This window comes from Microtus ochrogaster, linkage group LG4, assembly GCF_000317375.1.
Source record: "Microtus ochrogaster isolate Prairie Vole_2 linkage group LG4, MicOch1.0, whole genome shotgun sequence".
NCBI classification, from domain to species: Eukaryota; Metazoa; Chordata; class Mammalia; order Rodentia; family Cricetidae; genus Microtus; species Microtus ochrogaster.
This window is the reverse complement of record NC_022030.1, coordinates 8,891,068-8,904,133: the sequence shown is the minus strand read 5'-3', so window position 1 is coordinate 8,904,133 and position 13,066 is coordinate 8,891,068. Positions and strand designations below refer to the sequence as shown.

At 44.9% G+C, this 13,066-nt stretch overlaps 1 protein-coding gene across 1 annotated transcript in view; it reads right to left on the bottom strand.

The window, feature by feature from the left end:
* Nucleotides 1-13,066, bottom strand: part of Ect2l (epithelial cell transforming 2 like) — an 85,492-nt gene that overhangs the window by 61,109 nt on the left and 11,317 nt on the right. The window contains exons 2-3 of the mRNA XM_026786159.1: nt 12,300-12,433; nt 11,117-11,229 (exon numbers count right to left, since the gene is read on the bottom strand). Of these exons, the coding sequence (XP_026641960.1) occupies nt 11,117-11,229; nt 12,300-12,401 (215 nt within the window). The 5' untranslated portion in view covers nt 12,402-12,433. The remainder of the gene's footprint in view (nt 1-11,116; nt 11,230-12,299; nt 12,434-13,066) is intronic.

Here is a 13,066-nt window from a genome sequence, read left to right as displayed (position 1 = left end):
TCCTCTTCTCCTCCTCTCCTTCTCCTCCTCTTCTCCTCCTCTTCTCCTCCTCTCCTTCTCCTCTTCTCCTCCTCTCCTTCTCCTCTTCTCCTCCTCTCCTTCTCCTCTTCTTCTCCTCTTCTTCTCCTCTCCTTCTCCTCTCCTTCTCCTCTCCTTCTCTTCTCTTCTTCTCCTCCTCTTCTCCTCTTCTTCTCTTCTTCTTCTCTTCTTCTTTTCTTCTTCTCCCCCTCCTCTTCCTCCTCTTCCTCCCCTCTTCCCTTCCTTTTCTTCTTTTTAAAGAAAGACTTACTTTATTTATATTTGTGTGTGTGTACACAAAAGCATGCATATGTGCACATGCACACACATTACCCTTCAAGGGCAGAACAGGGTGTTAGATTCCCGGGAGCTGGAGTTACATGAAGTCACGAGCCGCTCTAAGCCAGTGCTGGGCAACAAACTCCAATTCTCTGGCAAAACAGCAAGCACTCTTAACTTCTGAACCATCTCTCCAGCCCCTTTGAGAGAAAATTTGCTGTCATCTTGGAATTTTAAAAAAATTAGCAAAATAACATGAAAAGCTGAAATTTTCCAGCCACTTTTTCTTGAAGTGCTGGAATCGTACATACTCCAGGGGATCGCACATGCTAGATAAATACTGCACCAATGAACTATATCCCGGTCCCTGGTCCTTTAAGACAGGGTCTCTCTGTGTATAGCTCACACCTACTTGATAGACCTGACTGGCCTCAAACTGACCATCTTCCTCAATCCCAAGTGCTGGGATTACAAGCATGCAACATCATGCCCAGCCTCAGCCATCTTTTCCAAGAAAGGTCTCTGGGTATCTTTGGAATGTTTGCTTCCATCACCATCCGACTTTGTAGACTCTACTGCTGCATCCCAGAGAGACCGGGGAGGAAAGCAGAATGCGAATGTCTTAGAAACTAGACTTCAGTTATACGTGTTTTATGTTTGTGCCTGCTCTGCTCTGCTACCAGGATCATGGTGAAGAAATACGAATCTTAAGCAAGGAGAACAGAAAATGGCCCAATTACGCTTTAAAAAAAAAAAAAATCCATGCCTGAGCAACAGAAGGAAGGTTTTTGCAGTAATGACACCCGGCTCGTCACTTTGCACTTAATGTTGCCAAGTAAGAAATCAACGAAGAGAAATAACAACACATAAGGAGAAAATGAACAAAATGTGCCTTGCTCATTTTCTTGTGACAAGGATAGTTTTATCTAAATAATTCATGACAATACTTTGTGGTGTATTACTGAGTGCACAGTGTGTACTTTCAAAAACAACGGAGCTCAGTGCTAGGGGACTCAATCTCATTTTTTTGTTAAATTTCTGATATGAAGGAGAAAGCAGCTGCCAAAATTCTGATGAAAATGGCTGGGAGGACAGCCTGGAGAGGTGGCTGGAGAGGGTAAGTGGCTTTGGCTGAGGTCTTTGTTTTCTGGTTGCCTAGGCAGCACATCTCAGTCTAGTGGCTTCTTGAAAACACTTAGGGCAAGGTAAGGGCCTACTGGGTAGTTTATGTACCGGTTTCAGGCAGTTGCATGGACTAAGAAGACAAGTCAGCAGAATGAGAGGTACCAACAGCCACCCCAAGGTGCCTTTGAATTCACCAATTCTTCCTCTAGGAGTTTGTCCTTAACGATTGAGGACATGGCTAAGGACTCAGCTAAAGGAGATTCCTATATGTGTTGTTTCTATAGCAAATGCCAGGGAAACAAGATAAATGTCTGGGATAAGTTATGGTATATTTATAAAGCCTAATAACTCTTCCTAGAAATCAAAACTCTGAGTCGAAAGGGGAATCCACGTGCTAACTTCAAATGCATAGGAGTTCTGGGGAATATAACAACAATAAATATTTTAAAGCATCTTCCAGAAAAAGGTAATGAAAAAGTAAATCTGCAATCTACTGGAATAACACACACACACGCGCGCGTGCACACACGCTCACACGCGCGCGCACACACTCAAGCTAAGACAGCTACAGTAAGATACTCTTGAGAGAGCTGAGCCCTTGAGCTTCACTTCCACCTCCTCTGGGTTCCATGGGGAAGGTGTCAGCTGGGATGCAAGAGTAAAGGTCTAGGGGAGGGACGGAAATCAGAACAGATGTGAACTTTATGTTAGCATGAAATTTTTCATGAGTCGTATCAGCACTCACAGTACTTTGGGCTTTGAACAAGCCCAACAAATACCAACACTGGAAAAGGGAAGTGGACACTCCTAACTAAATGCTCTTTTTTTCCTTCTTTCCTCTTTCCTCCTTCCTTCTTTCCTCCTTTCCTTTTTCGTTCTTTCCTTTTTTCCTTCCTTACTTCCTTTTTTCCTTCCTTACTTCCTTCTCCCAGACAGGGTTGATCTACATAGTGAGTTCTAGGCCAGCCTAGACCACATACTGAGAGCTCATGTCAAACCAAACAAAACAGCTAACCAAACAACTTGAAATTGGATCACATCGAAATATTTAAATTCATAATAAAATTACGTGAGTTCATAATGCTACTAGGAACTCAATTTCCAGATATGGAAGAAGCTAGAAAACCAGATTATTGTTGTCTGCCTTTTCAGGACAAAAACACAGAGAAACGAACTCAGCAAAGACAAGAGGCCTCTCTTTTGAAGAATTTCAATTAGTAAGCTAAAAAGGACTGAACTTTAACAAGTCAACATTCCGCAACTCTTAATAACATAATAGATCTAAGCAAAGAAAGGCAGATGGCAGCCAGAGGGACATCTGACATGCCCTTCTGAAGGGGAACCCTAAGAACATTTAGCCTATCTCCTTAAAAAAAAAAATGCAATCCAATTAGGTAGGCCCAAACACCCAAATTTCAGAAACTTTAAGAGACAGAAGGATACAATCAACAAGTAGAAAACTGTGGGAAACTCTACAAGTTAAAGGGAACATTGAGGGCAGGGCACCTATACATTTCCTAGAGAAATCTAGGAGTCCTACTTAATTTGTTTTTATTTTTTTTCCTTTATTTTTATGTGAACAGGTGTGTGGCCTGCATGTATGTTTGTGCACTATGAGCCTTCAGTGCCTACAGAGACCAGAAGAGGCTGTCAAATCCTCTGGGCCTGGAGTTACACAAACTTGTGAGCTACTGTGTGGGTGTTTGCCGCGCACCACGGCCCTGGTCTGCGCTCTATGTGCTAGACTCCAGTTCGCAAGCTTCGGGAAAGGGGCTGGAGGTTGAGAATACTCACGCAGAGACAGACACACAGACCTTCAAAAACTGGTACAAAAAACCCCTCTTTAATAGCACCACGTAGGCTTAAATACCTTGCAGTCAATGGCCAACAGGTGAAAATCCCATCCTCTGATCCTCTAAGCTAGGCACAGCTTCTAGTAACTTTAATTAGAAGGTTCTAGGAGGGAAGAGCAGCTGAAGGCCAGGACTCATTAATCACAACATCCAGCTGAAGGCCAGGACTCCTTAGTCCCAACAGGTATTGGAATTCAAGGTTGCATTCCCTGGGAAAGCTGCCCATTCTCTTAACCACTGAGCCATTTCTCCAGCCTCACGAGTCCTATTTAAATCCACCACAAGGTATTGGGTTTATTGTAGTCCACATCAGAACAAATACATAGTGAGACCTCGGCAAAACAAAACAATAAACCCTCTTTAAAAATGTATTTTAATTTTTTTTTTTTTAGGATAATGGTCCACTCTGTAGCCCTGGCTACCCTGATATTGGCTACATTGCCCAGGCTGGTCCTAAACACGTGGCCATCTGACTGCCCCAATCTTTTGAATGTTGAGTCTTTGTGTGTCATCATGCCCAGCCCAACAGATTACTCTTTAAAAATATTTTGTGTGTGTGTGTGTGTACGTGTGAGTATAGTGCCTGAGGAGGCTAGAAGCATAAGATCCCCTGGAACTGGAGGAGTTACAGGTAGTAATGACTTCAGTTTCTATTTTGTGGTCCATGGGTATCCATAGAAACTTACTCTAACTCTAGATCTAAGCAGCACAGGATCAAGGCCAAGTTATGCTATGTGGCTCAGTCACTGACAGCAGTCACCCAGACGCTGTCCTGAGCTAGGGGTATGGCTTAGTTAGTAGATGGTTTGTCTGGCATGCACAGAGCCCTGGGTTTGATCCCCAGCACCATGTACACGGGCATTATGTCACGGACCTTTAGCTTCAGCACTCAGGAGGTAGAGGCAAGAGAATCAGGAGTTCGAGTCATCCCGATACTAGCCTGAGAAACACAGCCTTCGCAGGGGTACAGGGGGTTGTAGGGAGGGTGCTGGCCTGAACCTATAAGCTAGTCCAGTTACAATGAAACCCCAAACAATGCACTTTCTTCCACTGTAGACACACTGAGGATGACTAAGAAGCCAAGGCTGCTGATGGCAGAGCAGGGAATGAGAGACACAAGGCATTGGCTTTTATTGCTGAAACTTGACTTCAACTGCAACCAGATCTATGCCTGGAATTTCTAGCCACGTAGGAAGAAAATCTCCTTCATTATTCCTGTCAAGTTCAGGGCCAACAGCATAATGAAGCATCTTCTAAAACCACTAAGTAGTCTCAGCAGTGTAGGATGCAAAACACACTTACAAAGCCAGGGCGGCCGGTGGAGCCAGTCTCCCTGCCTCCAGGAAGTAGGGAATCGCAAGGCACGTGGAGCCTTTGGGCCTAGAGAGCCTACCTTGTTTTGTCCTTGGCTACGCACCGGATCACCTGGGTAATTTCCTGACAACAGTTTCCTCAATCCGATTCCAGGCTACTTGAGCTAACGTCTCTATCAAGACTCATGATCTGTGTTTTACAAACTCCAGGCCAGGGCTTGTGAACTTGACTTCCCACTGGTAAGGAAGCAGCAGGCAGCAGGGCCGATTCTGTGGCCACAGCTGATTCAAGTACTCAGCACAGCGTATACACTTGGTTGTAGGAGAGAGTCTATACACACCTCTGATTAACTACCTAGCCCACATGTGTGGGTGTGATGGGCTCTCTCATATCTGTGTGATTGCCAAGTGCTTCCCCCCCAGAGTTGAGATGACCAGAGACGTGGCTACTAAATAGAAAAGACTGTTTTAGACTTTCTAATCAGGGCAGCTTCAGATTCAAGGAACCTATGACAGCATCATGGGCCCAGGATTTCTGCATTTTGGTTTCGCCAACCCAGACAGGGTTTCTCTGTAGCTTTGGAACCTGTCCTGGAACTCGCTCTGTGGACCAGACTGGCCTTGAACTCACAGAGATCAGCCTGTCTCTGCCTCCTGAGTGCTGGGATTAAAGAAGAGCGCCGCCACTGCCCACTTGGCTCTCCTTTCCTTTTAAGCTAAGCATTTTTGTTGGGGAGGGGACAGGAGAGATGGCTCAGTGGTTAAGAGCTCTTGGCTGCTTTTCCAAAGAACTGGGTTCCAGTCCCAGCCCGGACATGGTGGCTCACAACTGTTTGTAACTCCAGTCCCAGGAGATTCAACACCCTTTTCTGGCCTCTGAAGCACTACACACCCGTGGTGTACAAACATACAGGCAGGTGAAAGCACCCATACACATAAAATAAAATAAACAAACTCAAGTGTTTTATTAGCACCACCCATCCCTTCAAAAACATTGCAGCAATGAACAAGAATAATTCTTTCAGTGTGTGAGTGTCTCAAACAAATGAAACCGTGAAGAAAGCTGGAGAATGCTCAGAACATGGCCTTAGAGGAAGAGAAAGACAAAATGGTCCTAGCTTCCAGACTCTCTGCACGTCCAGATACAATAGTTTGAAGTGCAGAGGTATACAGCTCGCCTCTGAGTACGGCCTGCACCTTTCTGACCAAACTTCTCTAACTTCAGGCTTCTGGGCTGCCTCCTCCGTCCTTCTGAGCTCCATTGTAAAATCCAGTCTTAGCAAACAACATTGCCAAACCCCAACCTCTTGAAACCTGATCACCCTGGAAATGTGATCAGGTTCCTGGTCCGTCACTGCCCCTCAGAGGACGTCTGATCCTCTGGCCTGTCTCCAGCAGGAGCTTGCTAGGTTGGCTTAGACCGAATCCCCTCACGCCCAGTTCCCTCCCAGTGATTTTCCAGCCACTTGCTCTGCTCTGCCTCTCGGCTAGCGTTTTCACTTTGCCTGGTTGTGTTGCAGATCAAGCTGCACCCTTCTCTGGGGGCAAATCCCACTGCAGGGAACCCTCTGCCCATTGTCAAGGTCCTAAAAAGCTGGTTCCATCCTGCTTTAGGGTTAGACCATCACTAAAGGTATTTTTTTCCCCCCAACAACGTTCTCATTGACACTTGGAACTATTCTCCATTAGAATGAGTTTCTGAACGCTGAGTGACACAGCTGTGTGGGCTCCAAATTAAAACGCAGTGCGTTGTCTCTGAAAAACTGCACACCTGGTTTCCTCTTCAGGCCACACACAAAAGTGAGACTTCCCTCCCTTCCTTTTCTCGTGGAAAGAGCGGATGAGTGTACTGGAGTTCTTAAGTGTACCTGGGTGCAGATGTTTGCCCGCCCGCCCGCCCGCAAGTCCGTTCTGCTCTGATGGAGACAGATGGCCAGGGCTGATCTCTCTTGCGTTGCTCAAGACCTTCGTTCTTCCCTCCCTCCCCCACCTCTTGAAAACGCAGTTGCGTGAGCGCTGCCCCACCCACCCAGAAAGGCAACAAGTTTAAACTTCTCCAGGTCCGGGATGAAAGGCCTTTGTAGGAAGGCAATGCTGGCAGCTGGGCAGAAGCAATTTAAAACCGGTCCCGCCAGTGCAGCAGGGAGAGCGAGTCACAATCCTCCGAGGCTTCTCCCAGTGTGACAGACACTTGGAGACAGCAGCCCAGTTGCCTTCAGAGTCAAGTGGAAAAAGGCAGACACCAGTGGGAGCCATGAGGCTTGTTTTGTCCCAGGGAAACCGCGTGATGGAGGGACAAAAACACTTCCAGGAGAGGGAAGTCTAGGAGGAGCACTGGCCAGAAGGATGGCCTGAGACGCTTAATCAGCGAAAAATAGCCTCGTTATAAAATTCCACTTACGATCATCCTAAAAATTAACGGTGGAATGTTAAGTCTTAGATGTTTAAATATATCTATCTCATAGAGATTAGGGATAAAGTTTTAAAGAAACATGGGATAACATTCCTACTGATATTGAAATACCATGTTTATAAATGTGGCTATCCCAATTAAAACATATTTGGAAAAAAGCAAAATAAACATTTAAAACAATGGTCTCCAGAGAAAGAAAGGGAGTAGAGTGGGTGTGTGAGGAGCTGGGGAGGATCTGGGAGGACTTGGAGAAGGGGAGAAGGGTGATCAGAATATATTGTCTGAAAGGGATTTTTAAAAAAAAAAATGGAAAAACAAAAAAAGAACAAACACTGGTCCTGTCCTGGGAGAAGCATTGGTCTGTAAAGACAGCAGAGTTTACACAGAGTTCAAGCTTCCAAGTGATGTACGCTTCTCTTATTAAGTTTGCAGTTATGGGAGGAGAAAGACTACAGGGATAAGGAGGCTTCGAAAGGAACACTCAATAAATAACTAGAGTTTGATGGTTCTGTTTGTTATGATTGTGCTGGTCTGCTCTGTCACTTGAGTACCCTGTCCCTTTAAGAGACAAGCTCTGCCCACTCCCAAGCTCCGCCCCCAACTGAACTCCACTCTCCCTTCTCTCTGTACAGCTCCTTTTCTGAAAAGGCGGCTGTCTGCCTCCCTCCTTCTCCCTCCTCTTCCCCCTCTTCCGGTCCCTTTTTCTCTTTCTCTCCGTTCTCTTCCTCCCCATACCACCCTACTCGTATACCCTCCCAATACTCAATAAATAAACTCTCCATACCCAAGCTCTCTCTGCATGGCGTATCTGTCTGTCCGTTAACCCGCCACGGTCCTCGCTCCATAAATCATAACATTGTTACTGTTAGAGCCATTCATTTCACTCCTAAACATATATGCTTCATAGCTTCTTTCCCCCCATAATGAGGATTGGACTCAGGCCCTTGCACACGCTAGGCAAGTACTCTACCACTGAGCCCTCTTCTACCTACGCTAAAAAGATCAAAGGGCTAGAAAAGAAAAACAAACAAAAAGAGGAAAATAAAAGTACCTCTAAGTTTAGCCAGGCGGAGGTGGCGCACACCTTTAGTGCAAGCACTCAGGAGGCAGAGACAGGCAGATCTCTATGAGTTTGAGGCCAGCCTGGTCTACAGAGAGAGTTCCAGACAGCCAGGGCTACACGGAGAAACTATGTCTTAAATAACCAATAATAAATAAATGCAAGCACCCCTTTAGAAAAATTGGATAGAGAAGTTCACAGGAACGTGATCTTCAACAGCCTGAAGGAGACGCAAACCAAACGTCTATCAGCTGAATAGGACAAGCCCACACAGTGGAATATTAGTCGGTAGAAAGAAAAGTGCTCAAGTGTGCTATGAAATGCATAAAGCTTAACATTTTAATACATGAAAGAATCATGTATTGCTTGGGTCTGTTTATACAAAGGGTCCAGAGGGGATAAATTTAGAGACACAGGAAGTAGACTCATGTATGGGCACCTTTGAACCGACTGGAGATGGAGAATGATTGCTATTGACCAGGAGGGCTCTGGGAAGGACGGGGAGGCATTACACTTAGATTGTAGATGACCTCACAAATCTGAGCAGGTCCTAAAACTAATGACTTGAATCCTGCCCTTGTCAAATGCTATCGTACACGAATTGTATCTCAAGAAAGATGTATTTTATTTATTTATTTTGATAAAGGTGTTTTTTAAAGGAAGCTGATTCAGAACTGAGCTGAGCTTCTAGAACTAACTAACATGAAACACAGCTCTAATTGAATTAGTTAGCGACCCACAGTGAACCTTTGGGAACCGTTGAGGGTGGCTGAAGCCTTCCAAGTGTGAAAGCCTGCGCTGGGGAGGCGGGGAGCGTGAAGAGAAGCAGACTGTTTCAATAACAAAACCGTCCCTACAGTTTAAAGATGACCTCAGAAGTCAGATCCAGAAACCAGCAACTCACATACAACTTCCTGTGAGATCAGCAGTCCAGAGCATGCTAACAGCTGCATGAGCTATGACTCACTCGTCGCCCCCCCCCCCACCGTGGGAACACAGCTGCTGTCAAGCATAGCAAAGACATTCTACAGAACACGTTGGTCGCACATGCTTATCCCTCAGAAAGAAGAATCCAGGTAGCCAAGGGTGCAATTTCCAGTGACCGGCTGACTGTCAGGCCTCAAACATACAAGATCTCTAATGACCTCCAGTGGTTACATCAGAAACTGCTGGTTTATGGTCCCTGAGACGGGAATGAACTGTGCAAAGTGATGATGGATTATGAGGTTGGTAGGTTATTATTTTTTTTTTCTGGAAAGCTGCAAGGTAGGGTAAAAGGAATGACAGCAAATAACAATGGGGAAACCTGCTTTCCTGACCTTCAGACACTGACTGAAGAGCCTGTGCTAGGGCTGGGAGCTATCTCAGTGGTCAAGAGCACACACAGCTCTTCCAGAGGAGCCGGGTTCCGTTCCCACGTTGCACAGCATCTTACAGATGCCTATCATTCCATATCCAAAGGATCTGACAGACTCTTCAGGCTTCTGTTGGTACCCCTTCTTCCCAAGACACACACACTTTAAGTATGAGTAAATAAAGATTATTTAAATAAAAGAGTCTTCACAATTCACTCTTCACAGCCAGGGTGCTGTTTCCTTCCAGTGACCCCCCCCTCCCCCCACACACACACCAGGAAGCCTCAGTGAACATTCTGTTCTATGAGCACAGATACAGGAGAGATAGCCAGTGGAGAAGAGAAAAAAATAAATAACTGATCTCAATGTGATGGGCAGAGGCAGCTGGAAGGAAGGGTAGAAGGCAGTTTTGGGAGAAGAAGCCAGTTTGACCAAGCCTACCTCTTGATGATTTCTGATAGTTGTATAAGAAATTGAAGGTTAGTTTCTCCTTGAGCTCAGAGTGAAATCAACTAACCCCAACTGATGACATACCCAGTTTCACGAAGCAAATGGTAGGAAATGTCACTTCCTCAAGTCTCCTCTGTAGGCTTGACAGAGTTGGTAAAGAGTTTCACTTCGTGGACAAAGAACAGCATCTCAGAAATGCTATCGAATTATGATGGTTGGCTGAAGTTACCATCAGTTATCCCAGAAGGACTCAAGAGCACCTCTTTGGGGGTTAAACCTGCAAAACCATCCTTACAGCACCTGCTACTGGCCCAGCTAGGTTCTTCGGTCGGGTCCAGGCACGCTGATGGGCTTTCTAGAATATATTGGTTAGCCACACATCTTGAGTATTTCTAATGTTTAGCTGGCTGTTTAATAAGTCCCTGGTTGATCTGATTACCTCTTGAGTCTGATGTTTGCTCTGCTACCTGGGAAATATCCGAGAGTTGCAGAACCATTGTGACCTTCTCAATATGAGAAAGCTAATGAAGGGCTGGGGAGATGGCACTGGCCCTTCTTCCAGAGGTCCTGAATGCAATTCTCAGCAACAGCATGGCGGCTCAAAACCGTGTATGAGATCTGATGCCCTCTTCTTGTGTGCAAGCATGCATGTAGACAGAACATTGCATACATAATAAATTAATAAATCTAAGAGAGAGAGAAAGCTAATGACCTCTAGAATACTAATCCCTGATGAGAACATTAGTCTCCCTGGCTGTGATTTCAACTAACAAATGTCACAGTATCTGTGCCAAAGGGGAAGGGAGAAATAAGGACAGGAATCCACAAACAATTCATCAGCTGCATATCTTGTCCATAACCCTAAAGGCCGCTAGTACTGTCCCTTTTTACATTCTTTTGATCCATCCATTGTTTAAAAATCCTTATGAACTGTCTACCCATCTGGCATCTATTGTCTATCTGATAGCTCCAAGAAGAATTTAATAGACCAGGAGAAAAGACCAAGCCACTGACAAGTGTTTGCAAAAATGAAACAGCCGCCCACTGGTATGAAGGTGTTAAGCCCCCTGGGCTCTGTTTCAGACTCAAGGAGGAAGCAGGCACTAGAAGGATCTGTTCATAAACCATAAAATAACAATGGCCTCATTTTTTTTTATAGAGAAAAGAGGAAAAACTCCTTAAGGGTTATATAAACATGTTACCATATTTTAGCTTAAGAACCAATAATTCCATCGTTATGCTATTTTTACCTGAGCTGTGACTTAGAGCATTGTGAAAGAATTGCAAATAAGAACTCCTGCCGTTGCTTGTGGGTCCAGAGGCCAAACCAGTGATTTATGAGAGTAACTCTTTCTTGAAAGAGCTAGAAGAGAGGAAAACGAGATTTCACTGTTGGCTTCCAGAAGGTCTCAGTTGCTAAGCAGTCGGTCAGCTAGTAACCTCACAGCTAATGGTCGCATGCTCACGGCAGTTCACAGGTAACTTTCAGGCACGCTGGAGGGGCTCTGCTTTGGCCTTCAGGTGTTTTTATTCAGCATCCAGGCAAGCTAGGGCTTGTCGTGGGCCAGTGGGGAAAACCAGGGGGTGTATAATTACAGAGGGGCCAGAAAGAGCCTCCTGAGAACAAAGGGCAACGATGAGCCACTGCTCCTGTGTTTACCTAGGTTAGTGTGGCCCAGGGCAAGAATCCAATATTCCACCTTGTCTACAGGCCCTACTCCCTGAATGGTGGAAGCAGTACCATTCAGTAAGGATTTGGTTTCTTTGCTCTTAAATCTGGAGCTTTATAATGCCTATGAAGCTGAAAATGAGTAATAACTGCACAATACCTTTGTGAGCTGTGTCTCCAGTGAGGACAGACACCGTGAACTAACATCTCTGAAAGCCTGGTCTCAGCCTGACTTTCTTACACAAGGACATATACAAACCCATCATTTTTACTGTTGATCAAGTTTTATCTGCCAGCTACCTCCTCGCCTCCCACTATGTGGAAGGAGCTGAACCCACGTGAACTCAGTCTCCATGAAAATCTGGCAAGACTGCCCTACAGTTCAAAGAATTCTTCTTGAATTACTTTTCAAAAGAACAGGCGCTCTCAGGCTCCGTGGAATCATGCAGTGTGCATACGATAGAAGAACAGATGAAAGACACATAGAAACATACATGAAAGCTCCCTTGCCACCTCTCAGAAACCCTTCCCTTACTTCCCTCCCCCACCACAGAAGCCCACGGTGTCCTGGAGGATGGGGGGGTGGGCAGATGCAGTGCCTTCCTGGGTAACAGAGTCCTGGGTGAGGAGCCTCTCACTCTGAGACATAGTCAGGCTTATTAAAAAAAAAAAAAAGACTCAAAAGCTAAATGATTTTTCTTTAAAAACATAATAGCATAAGACTCAACGTACTCAGTAAAACTGACTTTACCAATTGAACTCACCTGTCTGTTTAAGGACCGGTTGTTAAAAGGAGTCCATGTGCTGAATCTTGTGTGGAAACTCTCCATTTCCAGACTTCTCTGGGGAAAGCTCCCGAGTGACATCTCAGCAAATTACTTTCTTCCACTTCTAGGAACTATGGGTTCAATTTAACAGATGTATGGATAAGAACGCTTAGAAACAACCACAATATTAACTGTTTTCTCTATAGGAATCACAGAATTACTATATCCACTAATATACAGGTAAACCATACACAAAATTTACAATTCAGGTATGTCTATGCATATGTATTGTAGATCATGAAAATACCCACCAAGTGTCCACGAACTCCAAAGTGTGACATTTATTTTGTATTTATATATGTGTATCCAGATCTGAATCTAAACAAGGGATTTTACTTCGCTGGGAAAGTGCAGAGCTAGAACGGGGTTTCGGAAGAGCTGTTGCCCACTCAGAACTGGTGTGAAACTGTTACCCATTTCTGCATTCCCAATCACTCCAAATTTTAGTTTAAAACATCAAACTTTTTTTTTTTTTTAATCTCAAGATTCCTGGAGGTTAAGAATCGAGGTATGAAACCAGGGTGATGACTTTGTAGGTGAAAGAATTTTTTGCACAAGCCTGATGACCTGGGTTCCAGGTCCTGAAGTGATGTAACCAGCCAGGTGTGGGGCCCACATCTGTAAGCCCGACACACCTACATTTATTTGATTTTTTTTTTTTTTCGTTTTTTTCAAGACAGGGTTTCTCTGTAGCTTTGGTGCCT